Consider the following 25,095-nt stretch of genomic DNA (forward strand, 5'->3'; position numbering starts at 1 on the left):
GACACAGGTAATACTCAAAAACTACAAGTAATTTCTGGTTTTAGAATGCTTGATAAAGTTATTTTACATCTTTATTTTCCTAGTGTGTTTTCCTTTAGACCAAAGTTCAAATTAATTTTAGCTAATGAACTTGTCATCAGGATAGTTTGAAGGGTTAAACCTGGTCCAAAGTTAAAAAAAAAAAAAGTTAATGGATAATCCACAATTAACAAAGATTTAACTGTCACTGGAATTTACAGCCGTTTTATTCTCATGCACATGAGATGCATATGACTTCAAAACAGTCCGGTGTTTCAGTAATTCTACATCTGTATAATCCACTTAATTAATTTTTCAATAAATACCGAGGCAGCAATGCCTAGTGAGGACTCGAGTTCGAGTTCGACTCCTTGAGGTGTAATCTCCTCTTTTCCAGCCTAAGTCACAGCTCCGGTGAGTTAAGGGTTCTTTTTACACAGCAGGAGGGACGCCTCCTGGTTTCCTACGTCCCGGCCCTGGCACTTTGAAAACCTCGTCCCCGTGTTTTTCAGTCTTTGCGCTACATCTTTATTCCTCTAAAATTTAATGTTTCGCCTTTCCGTCTTGCTGTGCTCGCGTCATCCACAAAACATCTGTCAAGTTTCCTCAGCTTCAACGGTTCTTAGGCGCCGTCTGCACATTAAAAGGCAAACGTAGAACCCCCGGCTCGCCAAGTCCAGCCCACGGCCAACAAGACTTCCGGCTGCCGCCTTACGGCTGCCCTACTTCCGCTTACGTCAGGGGGTCAGAGGTAACGAAAAAAGATGTCGGCTGGCGGGCGCCGTTGGACGCTGCTGTTGGGAGCGTCTCCGTGACAGGCGCTCAGCGGAGACGACGGACGAGCCGAGTCCCCCGAGCGAGTGTGAAAGGCGGCCGCGGCGGATCGGCAGGGCCGAGCGTGGAGCCGAGGGCGCCCCCGCTGGGGCGTGACTGTTGGGAACGTGCAGGAACGGGGAGCGTCGGGTGCCCAAGGCCGGTGATGCCCTGCCGCCGCCCGGAGGCCGGGAAGTCGAGCTCCGCGGGGCCCCTTCATGCCGCCGACTGGCTCTGACCCCGCCAGAATGAACAGGAAGAAAGGAGACAAGGGCTTTGAAAGCCCAAGGCCGTATAAATTATAAGTATTTTTTTCTGCATGTCCCTTTCTTCTGGGGCTTCCCGGGTGGCTCAGACGGTTAAGAATCCGCCTGCAATGCGGGAGACCTGGGATCGATCCCTGGGTCGGGAAGATGCCCTGGAGGAGGGGAAGGCTACCCACTCCAGTTTTCTTATCTGGAGCATCCCATGGACAGAGGAGCGTGGCGGGCTACAGTCCCTTGGGTCACAGAATGGACGCGGCTGAGCGACTAACGCTTCTAGGTTTGGTTTTCATTAGTTAAAATTAATTAGTTTCAGTGATCGCTTGAAACTGACCTAGTGGGCCTGGAAAGCCTAGTGGGAAACGAAGCTGCCCATAGTTTTGTAGGGCGAAAATGTTTTGAATGACAAGGTAATTTCAACAAATTTACTGCTCCTTGCAGTTTAACGTACCTTTTTCTTAAATTGCATTTTCGTCCAAAAAAATTTATTTTCGTGGCTGTTGCTGAATTTTAAATGAGCAAGTTACCCTAATTTCTAGGGTTTTTACATGAAAAATAAGTATGATTTTGAGCTGCTTAGAACACAGTTCTTGTTTACACTGAGATTGAATTATGCATTGTTTAATAATTGAAGTATTTTCTTTATTCTTTAATGTACAACCCATCAGGTAGTCTGCATCAACAACATAAACTTCCAGAGAAAATCTGTTGTGGTAAGTATATTCTTAGCCATTATAGGCAAAAACAACACCATGCTTTATAGTACGTAGAAACTTTCTGCTTCAGGTCATGGGTTTTGAGAATAGATATGAATTAGAATTCAAACGTGTATGACTTCAAGAGCCATGGCCTTTACTGGTCAACACCTCAATTCTTCCTTTCCCTTTTTCCTGTTTTCTGATTAAAATTTATTTCTTTGAATATGTTGTGGAATATGAAAGTCTACATTACCAAACATTTTAGAATTGTGTATGAAACAAGAATAAATCCACAGTGAGATTTTTTTCTGTGAAAAAATTAAGGTTGATACACACACTAACTTACTAACTTGACTGTTCAGAGGCTGCTTTTGTTTTCTGATTTTTACCTGACCTTGTTTTCCTGGCATTGCTTTGTAGTAAAGTTCTACATAAAGGTGTTTGAAACCTAGTAATTGCCCTCCCCCCAATTTAGATGTATAGATTATTATATCCATATGGATTGATGTACATGCATATATATATCCATATATGATCTATATCCAAATATCCATATGGATTGATATATTTATTCTAGGAACCCCGTTGATAGCCTAAGACCCAGGGTTATGAATCTGCAGAGCTCCCGTTTCTTCTATTTTCCGTCTCCTCTTTGTGCCTCTCGTTTGACCACCCTGACCAGCAGCCGGAAGGCTAGTGCCCAGTTAATGCATCTTCTTGGATACAGAGTAGGGTAGGGGGCAGATTAGGAAGGGCAAAAGGAAGATATCTACAATAGTCTAACCCCTTTTGCCTCCAGATCATCCTCTCAACACTTCTGTTTAGATGACAGTGTTCCCAGCTTAAGGAAGTCCCATCAGCTATTGTAGCATTAGTTACGTGTGGCATTAGCTAACTACTTGTTTTTGTAAGTAAAGTTTTATTTGAACACAGCTACACCCATTTATTTATAAACTGTCTAAAGCTGCTTTGGAGCTACAATGGCAGAGTGGAATAGCTGTGAAACTGTGAGGCCTGTAATATCTATTTAGTCTCTGGCCCTTTAAGAAAAAGTTTGCTGATCCCTGAAGTAATCCATTTGTGTGAAGAAATGGCAGTTTCAGCATTTTTCCCACCTGAAATATTAGCTATTGCCTGTAGTGGAAGAAATACGGGTAAAAGAATGTGAAAATTAGCTACTATAGCCTTTACTTTCTTTCGTTGATATCAAGGTCAAAGTTGATGTACACAGCTTTCTTATTCTTCTCCCTATTCCATTTTTCTCTTTCTTTTTGACAGCATTTCTTTTGGTCTGTCGTAGACCTTCATTTTGCATCCTTGCTGGTTTCGACTTCATTGGGGTTGTTGCAGTTTTCCATTGATTAGGACTGTTTGTCAAGAGGACCTCAGAGGCCTTCCATTGAACCCCCTGAACTGCAAACGGAATTCCTGCTTCTGTTGTGTAACAGAATCTCAGTTGCTTCTAGTCTCTCAGCCAGGACAGTGACCCCTTACTGTGCCTGTTGGTTGGTTCAATGGCATGAGGAGCCCGAAGTGGTTTAGTCTCAGCTTCCAATTTAATAAAGCCGTGGCTCTGTGCCCTGGTGGGTGCTTTCCTCCTTTGGCCACTAGGCTTCTGAACGCCCCAAACCTGAGGGCTTCAAGACAGGAAGCAAAATTCTTTCAGTGGCTTTTTGAAGCAGTAGTGAACATAGTCACTCCAGCTTTGCCCCTTGGCTCCCAGGTCTGTTTGGCTGTGGAGAGGTAGCCTGATGTTATAATGTCGTTCACTGGTTTAGGGTGGCCTTCTCTTAGAGGTCTCGGTATAATGTCGTTCACTGGTTTAGGGTGGCCTTCTCTTAGAGGTCTCGGTTGTGCTGTAGCTGAGCCTTCATTAGTTGATCATGTTGGCCACTTCTGGATGAGAGGACAAAATTAATTTTGCATGTAAAATTTGTGTGTAAATTCTGCCACACTTTTCTATACACATGGAAGTGTGTGTGGGATAGTATATTGACACGGATGACTTTTCGTAAGTAAATTGTATTAATAGGGAAGGAAAATCTAGACTGTGTGTCTGTTTTTATAAGGGTAAATTCCTGTCTCCCCTCTACGGTACCAGCTGTCTAATGTAGTCATTTTACTGCTGAGTGACTAACTCATCCTTCCTGGGAGGACCCCTTGTTAGAAGCTTTGATCCTCTGCTGGGGGAGGTGGGCACTCAGCATTGATGATGGCCAGCTCAGGCTTTGCTGAGGGCAGAGCACGGTGTTGGGTTCGTGTGTAGCCTCCATTCTTGCCACCATGATCACTTTGTGTATTAGCAGGGTGGGGGAAAGAGTCTGGGCACATCTGCTGGATAGATGATCTTGCCAGTTGATTTTGGAGGGCCCCCTCTGCAGTCTCTGAGGATGCTTCTGTTAGTCATTTACGTGATAATATTTTCATATTATACCTGCTCTGAGAAATTCTTGTGTACACTTTTCCCATCACCCTCTTACTCAGTCTTTTAGTCTTGTTCTTTACACATTCCTAACCAGCTGGCCAACCTAGCAACTGCCCCTGGATCAGTGCAGAAGTGTCTTGGGTCATTCCTATGTCTGTAGACGCTCACCACCTGTTCTGTTTGCCGGCGTCCAGCCCACAGGAGGCTTTTCTTCCACTGTGTTTCAGGACTACACTTCAGTGAGTTCTGATGGCACCTGCCACCCATGTTCAACTGTGCTAGCATGCTGTACAGACTTACTCATAATTCAGGCTTGCGCTTTGTACTGCTGTTAAACTTGGGGAGCTCCCCATGAGGTCCTGGGTGTGGATTGAAGGGGGAGTGGCGATTGGATGGGAGCAGGTCTCTTTGGGCTCTGAGTCAGTGGTCACGCTGTTTGCTTTTTGTGCCCTGGGAGCCTGCTGGGCCTGGTCTGGGGCTGTTGCTTCCGTTAAAAGGTGGAAGCTGCACGCATTCAGTTTGTGATGGCCATTCCAGGTTGGCAGAAACTCCCTGAAACTGTTGGAAGTCGCATGGTTGTGTGTTCGGTCTCTCCTGCAGGGTCTAGTAGCAAAGCAGTAGTTGCTTTGCACATAGAAAATAGTTGTTGGCAGAAGAGGTCACGGTTTCCTCTGAGACCCCGGAATGGCAGTGCAGTGTCATGCTGTTGGAGAAAGCCAGAGTCAGTGCAGCATCCTTGTCTGCTGGGCACGGCCCTGTGCTGGTGGCTCTGCCGAGTCATACGGCCCGGGGGGGCCCCCTTGGACCACAGCCCGGACCCGCTGCAGAGCCCTTTCTTGTTCTGGACCTCTTCCTGAAGATGACAGTCTTAATGATTGCCTAGTAAGCGATATGCCTGAATGGATAGATTGCTTTCTGAATGCAAAGAAGCCTACCAATATTCTGCCTTCTTTTTTTTCCCCTCTTGGTGGGAAGTGCCAAGTGCAGTAACTTTCACTTTAGGTTTATTTTTGTGTGCCTCAGACCACTGGTACCTTAGAAACTCTACTGATGTGACAGTCCCCTGAATGTCCATGAGATTTAACTCAGCCTCTGCCATCCATGTGTTTTCTAGTAAGGCATTATCGAGAACTTGCTTTTCCTTCCTCACCAGGTCCAGATAGTGTAGTGTTGTCAGTACAACATACGAGTGTAATTCACTATTGGGCTATCCTGCAGTCAGGAGACTTTTGAACTTTGTTTTGACTGAACAGAGAGTTGATAGAGTTATTAGTTACTAGAGGATAGTGATGGGGTTTTTATGTCTAGAAGACAACCTGCTTCTGTTTTTTTTTTTTTTCCTGATGGGAATTGAGGGGGAAAAATTGCTTGATAATTCACGGCAGTATTTGCTACCAGGAGCTGTGCTGATTTGCTGTGGTCAGAGTATCACTTCTGTGGTTGTGGTTGGCAAGTTTGTGATAGTTCATGATCATTCTGCAAGACCTACTTGGCTTTTGCACTAGCCAAATAGCTGAGTTAAACGAAGGTGGAGTAGGCGTCATCTGCGTCTCTGGGGGCGCTGATCTCTGCCATTCCCCAGAGGTGTTGGGTTGTGTTGATTTACTCTTGGAGAAGGGGGCAAGGTGGCCCTTGGTGACCTCTCAGTCCTTCCTCCATAGACCTCACTCAGAGAGATCAGAGGATGACTGTGAGGGTTTGCCAATTACTAAAACGTATCCTGTATGTTTGGACTGGGTAATAAACACCAGGCCTACCCTGAGATAGATGTGGGAACCCCTTAAACCCCTTTATTACTTGACCTCCAGAGGTCGCCAGTCTGGGGAATTCCCTAGCAGTTCAGTGGTTAGGACTGCATTGTCGCTGCCAAGGGCCCAGGTTCAATCCCTGGTCAGGGAACTAAGATACATAAGCTGCACTGCCTGGCAAAAACAACACACACACACACACACACACACACACACACACACACACACACACACAGGCAAAAACAACCCCCCTCCGCACTGCCCCCCCAACACACACACACACACACCCCGACACACACACACACAGACACACACGCACACACACACCCAGACTTCCAGTCTGCCCAGTGGACTGGCAAAAACAACCCCCCTCCGCACCACCCCCCAACACACACACACACACAGACACACACACACACACACACACCCCGACACACACACACATACACACCCCGACTTCCAGTCTGCCCAGTGGACTGGCAAAAACAACCCCCCTCCGCACCACCCCCCAACACACACACACACACACATCCCAACTTCCAGCAAACAACCCCCCTCCGCACCACCCCCCAACACACACACACACACACACATCCCAACTTCCAGCAAACAACCCCCCTCCGCACCACCCCCCAACACACACACACACACACACACACACACACACACACACACCCCAACTTCCGGCAAACAACCCCCCTCCGCACCACCCCCCAACACACACACACACACACACACACACACACACACACACACACCCACCCACCCCAACTTCCAGCAAACAACCCCCCTCCGCACCACCCCCCAACACACACACACACACACACACACACACCCCCACCCCAACTTCCAGCAAACAACCCCCCTCCGCACCACCCCCCAACACACACACACACACACACACACACACACACACACACACCCCAACTTCCGGCAAACAACCCCCCTCCGCACCACCCCCCAACACACACACACACACACACACACACACACACACACACACACACACCCCAACTTCCAGCAAACAACCCCCCTCCGCACCACCCCCCAACACACACACACACCCACACACACACACACACACACCCAACTTCCAGTCTGCCCAGTGGACTGTTGTAGTGTTCTGGGACTCCAGGGATTAGTGTCAGTTCTGAACCAAAGTATAGTAACTCAAGGAAAAGGGCAAAAAATTATTTGAGGTGACATAGAAGTTAAGATTTAAAAGAACAGAGAGTTGAACATGTTTGTAAGTGTGGGGAAAAGCCCTGTGAGAGGAGAGGTTGTAGTTATAAGAGAAGGTGATTAATAGACCATGATTTCTGAGAGCAGTACAGAGGATGGCCTCTAGCAGAGGAGTGGAAGGAACTTTTTAAAACAGGAGGAGAAGATAGGCGTGTGTAGCAGAAGGGCAAGAGAGCTGATAGTTGACAGAAGAGTGGTTCAAGGTAAGGATCTTGGACAAGGAAGATAGCAGCCCTGAGAATAGCAGGGAGGACTGTAGAGAGAAACTGGAGCAGGCCAGGAACGGGGAAGTGCTGTGTGGTTGAGTGGGAGGTCTGGTAGGGAAGCACAGGCTTGTGGACACTCAGGTGTAAAACGTCCGCGTCCGGGCAGCGCTGAGCACTGATGGAGTGTCTCTCGGGGTGCAGTCGTGATTGCTGTCCTGGAACAGCTGTGAAGATGGTAGGAACTGAAATGCAGGAACTTACCGCCCGGATCAGCTGGGTCCATGTTCATGTCCCAGCGTGATGGGTTAGAAGGGAAAGCAGGATCTTTCAACGCATATTGGGGAATGTGGGAGATGTTAATGAAAGGAACAGAGGATGGTGTTCTGTGTGACATGAACGCATAGGAAAAGAAGTGGAAAATAAGAGTAATAAAAACTTTTACTGGATGCCAGCTATGATTTTAAGTGCTTTCCTTGTTTTAAATTGCTCAGTTAAAATAATACCAAAAGGTAGGGAGTGTTGCTGTTCTTGCTTTGCAGATGAGGAAACTGAGGTACGGGCTTCCCAGGTAGCTCAATAGTACAGAATCCTCCTGTCAATGCAGGAAACAAAAGAGCAGAAGGTCTGAGTCAGGAAGGTCCCGTGTAGTAGGACGTGGCGACCCACTGCAGTATTCTTGCCTGGAAAATTCCATGGACAGACGAGCCTGGCAGGCTGTATAGTCCATGGGATTGCGGAGTCGACATGACTGAGTACATCACCAACACCACCACCACAACCCAAGGTATAGAGAGCTAGAGTAACTTGGCGCAAGCTCATCCACCTACTGAGAAGTGGAGCTGGGGCCTCAAGGGCACGAGGACACTGTTCTGCCCTTGCTATCACTGCCTGCGCTGCGCAAAAGCCTGGAAAAGGTCTAGAAAGAGCGGAAAGAGGTTTCCTGTTTGCCCTCCTCTAATTTATACTGAATAAAAGAATGTAGAGCTTCTTTTCAAAGGGGAATCAAGAGTTGTTTCATCTGAGGCTCGGAAGTAAAGGAGCTTTAAAAAAGGTTGACTAGTAGAGGGCCTCTCGGAGCACGGTCAGGCTCAGGTGCTGGGGCGGGAGCGGGAGCAGGAAGAGGGGGCAGTTAGGAGCCCTGGGGGCTGCGTCCTGCCCCGGCTGTGGCTGACGTGCTGGATCTGTGGTTGGAGGCCAGTCGGCGGGTCTGCGCCTGGCAGGCAGGTGTGGGTTAGGGCTCTCGGTGGTGTCAGAGACCTGATGGTTCGAGGAGGCTGGGCTTTCCCGTCGTGATGCAGTATACTGCATTCACTATTCTATTACTGTTTCCCTTAGTTTAGAAAGCCAAAGCTTATTCTTCTGCTCATGTAACTACTTCTTGACAGCAGTTTCCATCATCTTTTCTGGTTCACTTCTGATGTTATCTTAGTTTTGCTTACAGTCTTTCGGCTGATCAAGGATCATCCGTGTTGATGGGTCACTGGATTGCTGATGTGCTAGTTAAGGGAGTTTAGGTCTTTCTACAGTTGCTCACAGTTTAACACCTTTCAACTCAGACTTAATCAGTGCTTTTGCTTCTGCTGTTTTTGTTCTTAACCTGCTTCCGGGCAAATAGATCTGTTCAGATGGTCTGATTTAAAGATATATGACTCTGTTATTTGTCAGTTGGGGGGAAGGGGGCTCTAGATTGGCTTTTGAGAGGTTGGGCTGAATGTTATCTAAAAAAAAATTCTTGCATATTATTGAAAAGCATTGCACTTCGAGACATTGTGGCATAGTGGGGATCAGTTGTGATCATGTAGATGTGGGTTTGACTCTCAGTTCTCCACTTAGTAATGATTTGATTTTCTTAATTCTTAATCTGTATAAAGTAATACTTACCTCTTGAAGTTGTTAATAGGGTTAAAATATACAGAAGTATCTAGTGAAATGTGTAACAAATAGTAGTGCTTAATAATAGCCCTTAAAATTGTTGTAATGTTGTCCTCCATGGTTATTGTCTGAGTTTTATTTTAGATATTCCTGTTTCAACCCTTGAAATGTTACTGTTTCATGCCCTCCCATATTTTGTGTTTTCAACCCAGAATATTAAACTTGCTGGACATATGTTCCATGTTTCACTGACCTGTCTTTCCCATTTGATTCAGAGCAAGAGGGTAGTGGACAGTGGATGTAACTGTCTCTTGTGTCTTTGGTCCATGCTTCAGATAACTTGCTCGCCCCCAGGCTGAGGTATGGCCTTTGGGACTGCTTGGTAGAAAATCATCCAGCACTTAGATGTGTCTGCTGCTCTTGGAGGCTGCAGTAGATTTTTCCCTCCTTGCCTGAGTGTTTCTTGTAACTCTTGCTGCTTCACGTGTCCTGATTTACCTCCCAGGAGCAGAGGTGCATACTGGTCAGCTTTGGTGGTATAGTGTTTGCCCTGCTTGGAGGGACAGTTTTCTTTCTTTTTTTAGAACCATATTTGTTTATTTTTGGCGCGTCTGGTCTTCGGGCACACGGGATCTGTCTTTGTGGTGCTGGGGCTCCTTGCTGTGATTCGGGGGCTCCAGAGCGTGTGGGGTCCGTCGTCGGCCTCTCGGACCTTGCTGTCCTGTGGCGTGTGGGGTCTTAGTCCCCGGCCGGGCCTGAGGCTGAGCCCCCTGCAGTGGGAGGTGGGTTCTCAACCTCCGCACCGCCAGGGAGGTCCCCAGGGGCAGTTTTCTTTTACTCCCTGAACTGGTTTTGATTCTCTTTTTGCTCTTGGATTTTTTTCTCCTTCCTCCCTGTTTGGGTTCCAGTCTGTATAAATTCTTATATTTGAGAATTTTATATATAACATTTTTGTATTTGAGTCGTTTTACTTTTTTTTCTAGCATCTGGTTTAATTTTCACCGATAGTGGATGCGAAATACCAGAATGATAAAGTGTACAGAATTCATGGCCCTTTTAGTCACTCGGACAGCATGCTTGAGGTGGTTGCCTGGGGCGCACTTGTGTGTGTGGCTCTTTGAGATTCTGCCTCTGGAGTGTAGTATGGGTACAAGTAGTAGAAATCAAGTTGTGAAGTGCACCAGTACTAACCATAATGAAATTACCATTCCTTATCTTTACAGGGGTTTGTGGAACTGACTATATTTCCCACAGTCGCAAACTTAAATAGAATCAAGTTGAACAGCAAACAGTGTAGAATATACCGAGTGAGGATCAATGATTTAGAAGCTGCCTTTATTTACAATGATCCAACCTTGGAAGTCTGTCACAGTGAATCGAAACAGTAAGTTACACACTTGTAAAAGTTGATATTTCTTAATTTTTTTCATTGATTGGATTAATATTCTCATCATATTTTTCTTAGGTTATTATTACACTCTGGTTCCCAGTTTATTTTCCTTAATTGTATAACTTCTGTTGCTTCTGCCACTTTGCCCATTTGATTCAAGAAATTTTACTGGCTCTGGTCAAACATAGTAAGTTATTAAGTTTCCTTTATCAGAGAACTTTAAATAAATTTTCTTAGCCAGTTTTCTACTTTTGTTTTTAAAAAAATAATTTGTTTCAAAGATATTAATATGATCTTCAATGAATTAGGGGATACTGTAATCTGTAGAGCAGAAACTACTTTATTCTATGAAATACTTGACAGCTTTATAAAATATAAAAATAGTCTGAAATACCTTATTCCTTCACTTTAAATACTGCATCTGTCTAGGCTACTTCTGATTTTATTAGTAAACACATATTTTTAATGATCAGCTTTATGTTCTACATTTTTCATTTAAATACTTTGTTTTCACTTTGTTATTATTTTTATGGTCAGGCAATATTCCATTTACTCAGCATACCGTGGATTGTCTGATTATTTTCTAGATTTTGTTTTTCTTTTACTTTGAATTATTTCCTTAGGAAAATAGGATTGCTTATTATTCTTATGGCTCTTTTTAACATTTTACTTGATTGTGCCCCAGTAACATTTGTGCTGATTTAAATACTGTCAAGTACATTTGAAGGCAGTTGTTTTTTCAAAGTTTTGATAGCAGGCATTGATAGCATTGCATTATATCGTCTCTTTGGTTCTCAGTATTTGGGAGTAGAGTGCCCTAAACTATAAACTCTTTTCTTGTTTTGTAGTGAGTTATAAACTCTTTTTAGTCACGGTGCTATTCTCACTAGTCTAGAGGTGTTGAGCATCCGTGTGTTACGTTTCTTTACACCTTGTACGGTGCACAGCTTCCCCAAACCCATTGTTCCGTGTGACACTCATCACCCCTTGGGAAGTAGAAAGGCCTCATTATATCCTTCTAACTGACCAGCTAGGAGCCTGAGCTTCATCCTGTGCTTTCCCCATCATGACGTCAGTGACAGTCTGTGCCAGTTACCAGTTTGATTGTCTGAATTCCCTGCTTTCCAGTGAGCTCCACGAGAGTAAGGATCAGACTTCAGACCTGCCTTGTGCATTGCTGTTTCCTCAGAGGCTGGCACATCACCTGGCATTCAACAGGGATTTGTATGAGTGAAGGAATGAATGAATTGCCCCAGGGATGCAGACCAAGGTCCCGGGTCTCCTGTCCTCCCACCTAACCAGTGTTCTTAAAGAACATTAGGACTCGGAGAGCATCGGAGGTCACTGAAGCAGGCCCCCTCCTGTGAGATGCTCTCTGCATCATCTCCACAGGAAGAGCGGGCTCCTATAGTTGACGTACAGGGTTGTGTTTTAGGTGTACAGCAGGGTGAGTCTGTTATACATGTATCCACTCTTTGAGCTTCTTTCCCCATGTAGGCTGTTACAGAGTACTGAGTAGAGTTTAGGTCTCTGATGACAGGGTAAGAAGCTTCTCCATCTGCTGGTCACAAAACACAGTGTTTGCACAGCTGCTTTACCAGTTGTTCCAGGTGCTCAGGTTTCAAAGAAGAAAATCTGACAGTGCAGTGATAGGAACAGTGGATTCCAAATCTGTTGAGGAAGCAAGCTTTACTTGGTTAATTTTGAGGTGATGATATCCCCTAAAACTTTTCTCCAGTGATAGGGAATATGTCTCATCACTTTTAGTATTATAAAGAAAGAAAAGGGAGTCATAAAGGAGAGTGTTTTCGAAGGTTAAGTTGGGAAAGTGGAAAGGATGGAATATATTTAAACTTGTCTTTTCAGTAGCACCACCACGTTTTAGCCGTGGTCACTTAATAAGTACTCAGGACAACCCCTGCTTTTCTGCCTGGCTCTAGAATCCTATTTACTTTTTAAGAGAGATGCCAGTTGTTTTTGTTGGTGTTTGTTTATTGTCTGACTTGTTCAAAAGAGGGTTTGAGATTGGTTTTAGAATTTTATTGGACAATAGTTTTTTAAAGTAGCTAATGAAATTAGCATCAAGAGTGAAAAAAGTATAGGATGGTGTGATCACACTAAGTTACTAGAGGAAAACTAGGTTTGGTTTTGAGATTTCTGGTTACCATATGAAAGAGGGAAATGCTATTGTTTGTAAGATTCCTAAAACACAAGACAGAAGCATACCAATGGTTCAGAAGAAATACTGTTTAGCAGTTAAGATGTGAAAATGACCTCTGTGTTGATGATATTTATTTTTAAAGAAGACTTTGTTCACAGGTAGTTAAGGTGTGAAAATGATCTCTTGTGATGATGTTATTTATTTTTAAAGAAGACTTCGGGAAGGACAGGCAGTTAAGATCTTTAGCATGTCCCTAGATACTTACACCACCTTTCTTGTTTCCAGAGTAACTCTCATTGTGAATGAAGCAATAAAATTTCTACTGAAGCTGAAGCCGAAATTAAATAGTAGATTTGAAATTGAAAATTAAACTTAAAATTCGGTTAAATTTGATCTTGGGTACATACTGGAATGTCCTAACGTTCAAAGAAGTAATATGCTACTTCATCACATTTTCTCCTTACTTGTTTTACAGTTAAGGTGCCAGACCCTCCTGGTTTTGATGGCAGGAGCATGCTTACCTCGGTTAGATTTAGCACCTTTGAACTGCAGGGGGAATATAAGGGAGGGAAACATGTAGACAAGAGATTCAAAGGCATTTCTTCCTGTTTTGCCCAAGTGAACGTTAGCTGACTTGTTAAGCTACCTGCCCCAGCAATTAGAAGCCCTGCTGGTGATGTAACATATGTAAGACTTCTCCCTCTCTGTCTCTCTCTGGCTTATTGTCTGCCAGGGAAATAAGCACCGGAAGTTTCTCCAAGTATATTTGATATTTGAATCTTACATTGTAGATGCAGTTTGCTTCCGTAGACGCTCTCTCTCTTTGGTGGCGTTTTCTTTGTTTTTGTTAGCTGCATTCCTTTCTTCTTAGAAAAGGGAGATGCAGGTTATTATCAGAGATTGTTTCTGTGCATGACTAGCCTACAGTGGCTGACGCGTCTCCTCCCTGTTGCTTTCCCTTCCATAGGTAGGGTTTGCTACCTTGAGAAAAGTTTTTTTATTTTACTTGAAAATTCTCCACTTTCCTAAGTTTCAGCAATCAATTTAGTTCCTGCCTCCTGTCTTCATTTCCACTGAGGAGTGGCAGTAGAAATAAAGCTAACTTAAGATAGAAATGAAGTAACTATTGAGTGATGGAAGCAGATTTTAAAGTGATTAGAATTGATTTTTTAATTCCTTTTTTTAGATTTTCTAAGTCTGTATATATTTTTTCAGTCGTGTATTTTAATATAGACATCTGTGTAGAGAGATTTTAAATGTTACTGTTTTACTGATATCATGTGGTAGAAGTGGTTGATCCCTTTATTTATGGTTAGGTAATATGGATAGTTTTATATTTTAACTCATCCACAATGCCTCACAGGCAGTTGTTTTAGGAGTATTGCTTGGCATTAAGTTGTCATAATGGAGAGAACTTTGGGGTTGTCATAATGGAGAGAACTTTGGGGTTTGTTTAGTCAAAACGTCAAGAGGGATTTTTCCCTATATTGTTCCGCCTTCTGTTGAGCTCACTGTTTTTTATGGCACCCTTTTCATTATTTCTGAGTGTTAGAAAGTTGTTTATTACATTAAGTTAGTCTGTTTTGCTATAATGTTCAGAAACTTACCCTAATTAAAAATTCTTTTCCTGTAAGTTTTCTCTTTTCCAATCTGTTGCATCTCAGTACTCAGTCATTCCTCATGGAAAACTGTTTCCAGATTTACTAACGGTTCCCTCTGCTGTTCTTTGAATACTCTGGTTTGACGTTGCGTTTTCTTACATGTGGTAGCCCTGTAACTAAACAGGGAGCTTCTCATTTGGACTTCTTATAATCCACGCACAGCAGGAGAGCCACTGTGTTCTTATCTGTGCTCAGTGTTTCTGGTGACCTGAAACTCATTAGCCTTCTCAAAGTAGGGGTGCTCCGTTGCTAAGATGTGTCCGACTCTTTTCCACCTCGGGGCCTCCAGGCTCCTCCATGCTCTGCTATTTCCCGGAGTTTGCTCAAATTCATGTCCATTGAATTGGTGATACTGTCTAACCATCTTATTCTCTGCCACCACCCTCTCGTTTTGCCTTTAGACTTCCCCAGCATCAGTATCTTTTCCAGTGAGTCACTTCTTCGCGTAAGGTGGTCAAACTATTGGAACTTTAGCTTCAGCAAGAGTCCTTCCAATGAATATTCAGGGTTGATTTCCTTTAGGAGTGATATATTTGCTCTCCTTGCAGTCCAAGGGAATCAAGAGTCTTCTTCAGCACCCCAGTTCTGAAAACATCAGTCCTTCGGCATTCATCCTTCTGTATGGACCACTCTCACGTCTGTACGTGACCACTGGAAAAGCCATAGCTTCGACTTTACAGACCTTTGTCAGCTAAGTGATGTCTCTGCTTTTTAATATGCTGTCTAGGTTTGCCATAGCTTTCCTTCCACGGAGCAAGCGTCTTTTAATTTCATGGCTTCAGTGATTTTAGAGCCAAAGAAAGTAAAATTTGTTACTGCTTCCACTTTTTCCCCTTCTACTTGCCATGAAGTGATGGGACCAGATGCCATGATCTTAGTTTTCTGAATGTTGAGTTTCAAGCCAGCTTTTTCACTCTTCTCTTTCACCATCATCAAGAGGCTCTTCGCTTTCTGCCATTAGAGAGGTGTCATCTGCAAATCTGAGGTTGTTCATATTTTTCCCAGCAATCTTGATTCTAGTTTGTGCTTCATCCAGCCCAACATTTCTCATGATGTACTTTGCATATAAGTTAAATACAGAGTGACAATATACAGCCTTGTCATACTCCTTTCCCAGTTTTGAACCAGTGTGCTGTTCCATGTCTGGTTCTAATTGTTGCTTCTTGACCTGCATACAGGTTTCTCAGGAGATAGATGTGATAGTCTGATATTCTCATCTCTTTAAGTATTTTCCATAATTTGTTGTGATTCACACAATCAAACGCTTTCAAGTAATCAGTGAAGCAGAAGTCAATGTTTTCTGGAATTGTCTTGCTTCTTCTATGATCCATCCGATGTAGGCAATTTGATCTTTGGTTCCTCTGCCTGTTTGAAACCCGGCTTATACACCTGAAAGTTCTTGGTTCATGTACTGCTGAAGCCTAACCTGGGGGATTTTGAGCATAATCTTGCTGGCGAGTGAAATGAGCGCAACTCACAGTAGTTTGGACGCTTTTGACATTGCCTTTTTTGGGGATTGGAATGAAAACTGGTCTTTTCTAGTTCTGTGGCTACTGCCGAGTTTTCCAAATTTGCAAACGTATCAAGTGCAGCACTTTAACAACATCATCTTTTAGGATTTGAAATAACAGCTGGAATTCCATCACCTCCACTATCTTTTTTCATAGTAATGCTTCCTAAGGCCCATTTGACTTCCACTCCAGGATGTCTGGTTTTAGGTTAGTGACAACATGTCATCATGATTATCTGGGTCATTAAGACATTTTTTGTATAGCCACTTTAAATGCATTCAGGTTTGAACTTGTTATTAGTGAAATCCCCTAGGCTTTTTCATAGAAAAGCTTGTTAAGGTAGAGTTTTCTCTGAACAACCTTATTTCATGGCATCGTATCAAATGTTTTTCTGATTATTTTTTAAAAGGCATCTTTATTTTATTTTTTGGTTGTGCCACGAAGTGTTCAGGATCTTAGTGTCCTGACCAGCGATCACACCTGTGCCCCCTGCATGGGTAGCGTGAAGTCTTAAACACTGGACCACCAGGAGTGTCCCTCATGTTTATTAATTTTGATATTGGTTCTGTTTCTGGAAAATGAATTTTTCTGTCAGCCTTTTATTTATTTTATTTTGTATGTGAACTGTCAAAACTAAGGACAGAAGAAAAAATTGAATGTTGGTAAGAACATAGAGTAATTAATTCCCAGACACAGTTAATAGAAATGTAAACTGAGACCAAGTGTATTTGTACTCTGACTGAAGCGTCTCACTCGTACATGTAAACCCGACATTTTCACCAGGAGGAAAGTACAGCGATGTTCTCAGCAGCATCTGTAATAGTCAGAACTGTACGTAGCCTGACACCCTGTCAGCAGGAGAGTGGTGGATTTTCTCACTATTGGCACTCTGAAAATGATGAGACTGAATGACCAACAGTTAGGTGCAGAGATGTGGATGGATTTCACAGATTTAGTGTCGAATAGAGCAAGTCACACCCAAAGGGAGGTGTGTTAGGCTGTTGACCTGCCCCACTGCTGTCAGAACACTGGTTACCCCGGCGGTGAGAAGCGGGGCTCGGCCGGTGAGGACAGGAGGCTCTGGGCGCTGGTAAAGGGCTCGGCCTTGCTCTGCGTTGCTGTGCCGTTGGTTTTGTGAAAATTCATGGAGTTGTGTACTTAGAGCACATACACTTTGCTGATGTGATGTATTTTGCTTTCATGAAGTTTTTTTTAAATGGAGATAAAGTTTACAAACAGTTGAACCTTAAGTTTTGCAGAATCTGCACATTCAGTTTTAAAAAGTACATGTTCTTGACAAAGAACAGATTATTTTAATTAAATGTAGATATTTATAATTGGTTCTTGGAGAAAAGTCTTTTGATTTCACCTTAATGTACTTGTTTTTCAATATCCTCTATAGCATTACTCCTCTTTAAGCTTTGTTTCCATAAGGAAGCCTGGGGACTGTGGTGGTTATAGGCCAGGGGTGTGTTAATATTTTACAGTCATTATCATTCTGAAAATTGAAAACACTTACAATAATCTTGCCTTGTAATTTTTGGCTTTTATTCAGTTATTATGAAAGGAAACATGTTTGATTTGTATTATGAAAGGAAACTCTAAAATCGAAGCCATGAGAAGATTGTTCCTCAAAACTGACTTTCCAATAGATTCTATTTATAATGACTCACCGTTTTATTTGGACCACTTTACCTCGTCTCAGGAAATGAGGAGATTAAGTGAGAATAATTTTCCATAAAAAAAAAAAGAAAAACAGAGTGGTTTAATATATAATGTTTAAATTTAGCTTTTCTGTAACAGTGATTATTGTAAATTTCACAAATAACTGGCTTTCAGATTTCGTGTTTTTGATATTTTATTGAAGAGAAGTTGCAACCTGTAGGTGTCCAGAGTCGGCTTTAACTAGTGGAGCATGCTAACCGAGCGCTGGTAAGGATGCAGAGCCCCTGGCCTTTCTTACATTGCCGATGGGAACGCAGCGTGCTACGGCTCTTCTGGAAACAGCCTAGCAGATTCTTGTAAAGCTGAACTTACAGTTGCCATATGCCTCAGCAGTCCCACTCCTTCGTACTGCAGAAATGAAAATGAAATTCACATAAAAACTGATACACAGTGGTTTGTATCAGCTTTATTCCTAATGGCCAAGAGCTGGAGAGAACCCAGCTGTCTTTCAGTGGATGAGTAAGTAAACAGTGGACGCTCTGTGGTGCAGTCTCTGCAGTGGAGTACTACTCATTATAATAAGGGACCGACTGTTGGTACATATGTACACCTTAGATGAATTCCAGAGACATACTGAGGGAGATAAAGCCAGCCTCAAAAATACATCCTTAGGATTCCATGTATTTGGCCCAGGGGACTTTGGGGCATGGTGGAACTGTTCTGTATCCCAGTCATGGTAGGGGTTACTTATACACGTTAACATTTACAGAATTACATACCAAAGGGAGAGAGTTACTTTTACTGTATGATAATTAAAAGAGAAAAGATGGTATGTGAAAAAACATATATTTCTTTTTTATTGTGGTCCTGGAGTTTTTACACCCCTTATTTCACATGTTTATCTAACAGAAAGGCAGTGTTAAAAGTGCCGAGAACCGGCATAACTACTTTCAGAAGCTTGTGTTTCGTGGCTGAAAGCCGTGGTGGGATGACCGCCTTCCTGGCTGGTAGAGAGCGGCGGGCGGGGCGGGTGGCCCCTGCCGTGTGGGCGGTGTCGGTGCGGTGTTTTCTCTGCGGCTCTTCCTGCTTTGTCTCCCTGCCGTCCTTCTGCAGAGCGTATGAAAGCTGTCTCTTAGCTGGCGAGGGTTCCTTCAGTTAGTGTGGTGCCGCCGACGGCGCTCTGCGGACCCGTCCAAGGGCGTGACGCCTGGCGCACAGGTCACAGCGGCCTGTCTCACGGAACCGCGTCTGATCTTTCTTTCTTGCTCTTGCCATTCCTTGCCCTTTTTCTTTGTTCCATTTCCTCTGTGTTACTCTCACTGATTGCAGTGAGGAAATGTGATTTGTGTGTGTATGAATGTATATGTGTATGAGTTACTTTATGAGAAAAAATTATAAAATCAGACGAGAACAGTGTTTTCATATTTGCATGAGTCTTCTGTTCATGACTTTCGTCCAGCGGGAAATAAGGCCAAGTACCCACTGAACAGGTGGCTCAGTGGGAAAGAATCCACCTGCAATGCAGGAGACCTGGGTTTGATCCCTGGGTCGGGAAGATCCCCTGGAGGAGGGCATGGCCACCCACTCTAGTTGTTCTAGTCTGGAGAATCCCATGGACAGAGGAGCCTGCCAGGCTGTGGGGTTGCGAAGAGTGGGACACGGCTGAGCTACTAAGCCTGCCCGTTAAAAGTCCCCTGCGTTCAGGGAACACGACAGTGAGCCACACAGATGCTCCCTCCTTCACTGAGCTCGCTCTGTCGTGTACTGTGGAGCGAGGAATTAATTCACATCCTGACTTGTTTGAAACATCTTGAATTTCTGTCAGATTATAAAGCTTGTTGAATCCATTCAAATTTTGCCAGATAGCTAAAGAGTTAATTATTTTTTCAATTCTACCTGTATTCTTCACATTTGTGTCAGGAAATTGTAGTGGCTTTGGTATTCTAAAATTAGTGAAGGGTGTGATAACCATAATAAACACATAGCATCAGTGGATAGACTGTATACGCCCCTGCGTTTGTTGTTGAGTCAGTCATGTCCACCTCTCTGTGACCCCATGCAGCACAGCATCCAGGCCCCCTGCCCGTCACCAGCCCCCAGAGTCCACCCAGACCCAGGACCACCGAGTCGGCGATGCCAGCCAGCCGTCTCGTCTTCTGTCGTCCTCTTCTCCTGCCCGCAGCCTTTCTCAGCACCAGGGTCTTTCCCAGTGAGTCGCCTCTTTGCATCAGGTGGCCAAAGTGTTGGAGCTTTAGCGTCAGTCCTTTCAGTGAATATTCAGGGGTGATTTCCTTTAGGACTGACTGGTTTGGCCTTCTTGCCCAAGTTTTTGTCCTGGGCAGTAAATCTGCAGTTAACTTGACTAAAAAGCTTTCCTGCGATTTATGTAAGATGACATAATCCTTACAAACAAGTGGTGCCAGGTATTTGAGAAAACATTTGGTGAAATGTGTGCCTTGCTGTTGAGACTGCTCTCTCTCTTCCCCCCCAGGAGGAACCTCAACTACTTCTCCAACGCCTACGCGGCCGCAGTCAGCGCCGTGGACCCCGACGCGGGCAACGGCGAGCTGTGCGTCAAGGTCCCGTCGGAGCTGTGGAAGCACGTCGACGGTAAACGTCGAGGACGTGTTGGCATACAGCTAGATCATGTTGGGTTCAGTAACTAGAGCTTTCCACGAACGTTTATGGTGTTTAAGTTATAGTCAGTTGAAATATACAGGAGTTGAAAGTTTTTTTTTCTTAAAGATAACTGACTAATAGGAAAACAGCAATCAGGCGCTGTGACAAAAAGCAACTCATTTCAATGTAAATTTTAAAGTGAAAGTTATTTAAAAGAAGCAAATGGATGTAATACTTTGTCAAGATTTGAGAACCCATGTGATGTTAAGTCAGTTTAGAATCACAGAGTTTTGTGAAAGGAAGGATCCTAAAGAATCATCTTACTCAGTTTCCTCCTGTCGCAGAAGAACAGTCTGATGTGTAAAGAGCGTGAGTGACCTGCTGAATGTGGCTGATGAGGAGAGGAGCCAAGGCTAGCGCCTGGGGTTTCTAACACCCACTCCGCACACTCTTATTATTTCTAAGTCTTTCTTTGCCTGTATAAAGTTACAGTGGTTTTAATTATTATACATCTCTGCCTGCCTTTATTTTGCTATATAAAATTAATCAAAACAAGGAAGTAAAGTACTTTGTTTTTTTTCTTTTTTTTTTCTTTTTTTGGATAGTTTATGTGTGTGTAGTTGGGGGAGGAGTCTATGTTTTAGAGATACTGTCTAGTTTAGGGGAAAGGCATGGAAGATCATCATTGTATATTCAGGGATTGGAAAAAGTCCATATTGTTGTCATGTTCTGGAGGAAATTAAAAGAAACATTTTTTTTAGTCTTGTGAATGATGGATATGTGTGTGTGTGTTCAGTTGTGTACGACTCTTTACAACCCGTGGACTGAGGTCCATCAAGCTCCTCTGTCTATGCGATTTTCCAAGCAAGAGTACTGGAGAGAGTTGCCCGTTTGCTCCTCCCGGGGATCTTCCAGGCCCAAGGACTGAACCCGACTGAACTGCGTCTCCTGCACTGGCAGGCGGATTCTTTACCACTGAGCCACCTAGGAAGCCCAGTCTTGGGAATGCAATGCATATTTATTGCTTAGAAATAAACCATAATGAATAATGCTGCATAATGTAAATTCTTGGGTAATCCTTCCCACCTACCCCACTCAGAGTCACAAGTAGGATTAACAGGGTTTGTGGGAGTATAGTAAGTGAACAAACTTGAAAAGTAAGTTTTGAATGGGGTCTGGAAGGCCATAAGTGTCCTAGATGGTAGTTTTGAACTTTTTTCTTTTGGCAGTATAGCATTGTCAGAAATTGAGAAGAGAATATGGTATGATCTGTGTTTTGAGAGCCCACAGCTAGCAGTGACTAGAATTGAGTGGAGATAAGGACACCAATCCCTGGTGGCTCAGCTGGTAAAGAATCCACCTGCAATGCGAGAGACCTGGGTTCAGTCCCTGGGTGGGGAAGATCCCCTGGAGGAGTGAGCGGCAACCCACTCCAGTATTCTGGCCTGGAGAATTACATGGAGCATAGTCCCTGGGGTTGCAAAGAGTCGGACACGACTGAGCGACTTTTCACACTTGCGCTAGGACACCAGTACAAGCAGGTTGTTGAGCTCCTGTAGGTCAAGGGATGGTAAAAACCTGCATCAGGTTAAATAGTGTGGCTTTTTTAGGTGAAACTCAACCTTTGATTCCCACTTTATGTTCAGTGTAAGTCTTTACCCTTACTATATCGACCACTGTTACCTAATATATATTTATATATCTGTGTGTTTATTTATTTGTTGCAGAGTTAAAGATCCTAAAGATACACATCAATTTTTCTTTGGATCAGCCAAAAGGAGGTCTTCACTTTGTGGTACCCAGTGTAGAGGGAAGCATGGCCGAGAGAGGTGCTCACGTGTTCTCTTGTGGGTATCAGAACTCCACAAGGTAGATGACTCATTCTTATGGATTACAGTTGATTGCATTTTTTTCTATATATATATATGCAATACAGGTATTTAGTGTCAGATGAGAAGTATGAACCTGATCCCCAGCTGCTTTTCCCTCTTCGGAATCTTGTTCCTTTAATCATTCCTCCTCAGTCCTGTCCTCCCTCCTCTCATCTTCAAATCTGCTGTTCTAAAGTCATCTCAATTCTTTTATTTTTTAAACTTTTGTATTGAAGTAAAACAACATACAGAGAATTAATGAATTGTAAATAGAAAGGTTGGTACATTTTCAAAGTGAACAGCTTCCTGTAATTCACACTCACATCAAGAAAAAGAGCGGTAGCATTATCAGCATTGCAGAATCACCGCGTCTACCTACTTCCATTCACTGCTTCTCCTGATAGCCTGAGAAATAACCTCCATCCTGAGCTCCAAAATGCCATAGATTAGTTGCACCTAGTCTTGAACTTTATTAAGTGGAATCATATGTGTCATGCTCTTTATATCTGCCTTTCTCTTATAACTGTGGTAGTGAGATGTACCTTTATTGTTCCATGTAACTGTAGTTCATTCTCGTAGCTCTGTAGTTAACCACCTTATTGAAATATTTTGTTTTCTCTTCAAACTATTAACTCCTCCAAGCCAGGGATATTGTCTTATCCTTCTTTGTATTTCAGTAACAAGTACTGACCCTGGCACATAGTAAAACCTGATCTGAGTAGAACATTGAATAGAAATTTAATGTCTGGCTCTGTCGGCACTGTTTGAATTTATACAGTGCACCACGTATTCCAGAGAAGCAGTTTCCTGATGTATGGAATGGATTCTGAATATTGTATTTTTTAAAACTTTATTGTAAGCATTTTTGTTCCTGAAAATGAATGCTACATAAAAACTGTGAATATACAAGTAAAAATTATTTTTAATTAAAAAATCAGAAACTCAGACTTGCTTACTTCTTTTCAGCGTTTAAACTGGAGGTACCACATGATATATTTTATTAATATTGCCAAGTAATGTTTGGAGACAGGGCTGTATCTTTAATCACATTCTTTCAGGTTGCTCAGTAAAAAGCATTAGTGCACAGAGAGCTAAAAAAATTTTTTTTGTATGCATTCTGTAAATGTTAAAATACCTTTTATGTGGGAGGAACAATGTAGGTTACATTTTCAACGTTCTCTGTACTGTTGATCTTTTTTCTAGATTTTGGTTCCCATGTGTTGATTCGTACTCTGAATTGTGTACGTGGAAGTTAGAGTTTACCGTGGACGCTGCCATGGTGGCGGTTTCCAGCGGGGACTTGGTGGAGACCGTGTACACCCACGACATGAGGAAAAAGACCTTCCACTACACGCTCGCCGTCCCGACATCGGCCGCGAACATCGCCTTGGCCATCGGGCCTTTCGAAATCCTGGTAGATCCGTATATGCATGAGGTAAGCTGTGGCTTCTTGCTCCCTCCTCTCCTACTCTGTCAAGCTTGGTCAGGAGAATATGAGTAAAATATCAAGTTTGTCTTAATTCTTTTTTCAGCTATGAGAACTCTCACTAGAGAGAAAGGTTTTTTTATTCTGAAGTGTGTAATGATATCAACTCTTTAAATTTTCATATTTTTTTCATCAGAGGGCTTAGTGTTCCAAAAGAGCTTCAAGTAACTTGGTTAGAATATTGGTCAATTTCTATAACTGATTCTATTAAAGAGCTACTATGAGTTTATGAATGTTCTGGATCCCTCTCCAGAACCTGAAATATTGCAGTTTCAGAATTAAAAAGCAGGATTTATTCTCACTTCAGCATGTGTAGAGGGAAGAGAAAGCGTAAGGCAGGCAGGACTGGAGCTCACTGAGGTTCCCCCCAGGCTCCTCCGCGTGTCTGAGCCTAAGCCAGGGACCAGTCACCAAGCCCTGTCGTGGTACTGTTCGGCCTCCTTACGCATCGCGTCTCTGTTGGGTATAAAGTGATGCATTGGTTGTTGACCCGCATGGTCTCTGTGTTGGTTTAAAGCAACATTTGAATGAATCCCTTAATTCACAAGGTTTGTAAACTCACTCATGGAAAATAGTCAAGATATTTTATGAATGGTTTGCTTTTGGTGTCTTAACAGTGAATCTTAAAAGTGTATTCACTGATAAGATGCAGTGAATTTTACTATTTTTGGTAAATGATCAACTTTAAAATCAAAATTTGATTAGTACCTGCTTCATATTTTGGAAGATTTTTTGTTTTCCCACTGAGCCATTGAATGGGAGAAAGGTAAATGTCAGTCAAGAAGTATTTTTCTTAAATACTTAAAGCCTGTGATTTAGTCTTTCTCTTTCAAATAAAGTTTCTCCTGTATTATCAGTAGACTTGCTGTCATGTAGTTTTGTCTAAAAGTGCGTCTTCTTGATGAATAGTATTTTCTTTTTTGTTTGTGTACCAATAAGAGTGCTCATCACAGTGCAGTTTGGGCCCTGATCACTAGTAATCCATACATGCTCGTCCTTCACTTACGGTAGTCTCTCATCTGTTCTTTCATAATGTTGTTAGAAGAGTAGTTTTTTATTCAATGCTAAAAACTTTCCTTGCCTCCACATCCTGCAGTTAATCAGATCTGTTTAGCATGGCTTTCAAGAGCATCTAGAATTTGACCCTAATATTCCTTTCTAGCTTTTTCCTCATTTCTTTTCTATTTATGTTTGTTCAACATAGTTTACTTATATTTTTTCCAGCCAAACCATATCTTATCCTGTCTTTGACTTTGTTTGCAATGTCCTCTTTTCCTGTCCATACCTTTCAAACTTTTGCCCAGTTCAAGAAGGTTAGCTAAGACTTATTCGTCTTCATAAAGCCTTCCTGGATCATTTTGGTCAGAGTGCCTGCATGATCAGTTGCTTAGTCTTGTCCAGTTGTTTGTAAGCTCATGGACTGTAGCCCACCAGGCTTCTCTGTCC

The 25,095-nt window shown here is 43.1% G+C and overlaps 1 protein-coding gene across 5 annotated transcripts in view; it reads left to right on the forward strand.

Moving 5' to 3' along the window:
• The first annotated feature begins 772 nt into the window (after nt 1-772).
• TAF2 (TATA-box binding protein associated factor 2) overlaps nt 773-25,095 on the forward strand; it is an 81,374-nt gene continuing 57,051 nt past the window's right edge. For 4 of the 5 annotated variants that reach the window (XM_065902503.1, XM_065902504.1, XM_065902505.1 and 1 more), the window contains exons 1-6: nt 773-1,132; nt 1,753-1,807; nt 10,509-10,669; nt 20,165-20,283; nt 22,020-22,161; nt 23,367-23,598. In XM_065902503.1, the coding sequence (XP_065758575.1) occupies nt 1,050-1,132; nt 1,753-1,807; nt 10,509-10,669; nt 20,165-20,283; nt 22,020-22,161; nt 23,367-23,598 (792 nt within the window). In that variant the 5' untranslated portion in view covers nt 773-1,049. Of the gene's footprint in view, nt 1,133-1,752; nt 1,808-10,508; nt 10,670-20,164; nt 20,284-22,019; nt 22,162-23,366; nt 23,599-25,095 lie in introns of those variants that run through there. The other variant, XM_065902506.1, reaches the window with a different exon arrangement.

Source organism: Muntiacus reevesi, chromosome 12 (assembly GCF_963930625.1).
Source record: "Muntiacus reevesi chromosome 12, mMunRee1.1, whole genome shotgun sequence".
Classification (NCBI taxonomy): domain Eukaryota; kingdom Metazoa; phylum Chordata; class Mammalia; order Artiodactyla; family Cervidae; genus Muntiacus; species Muntiacus reevesi.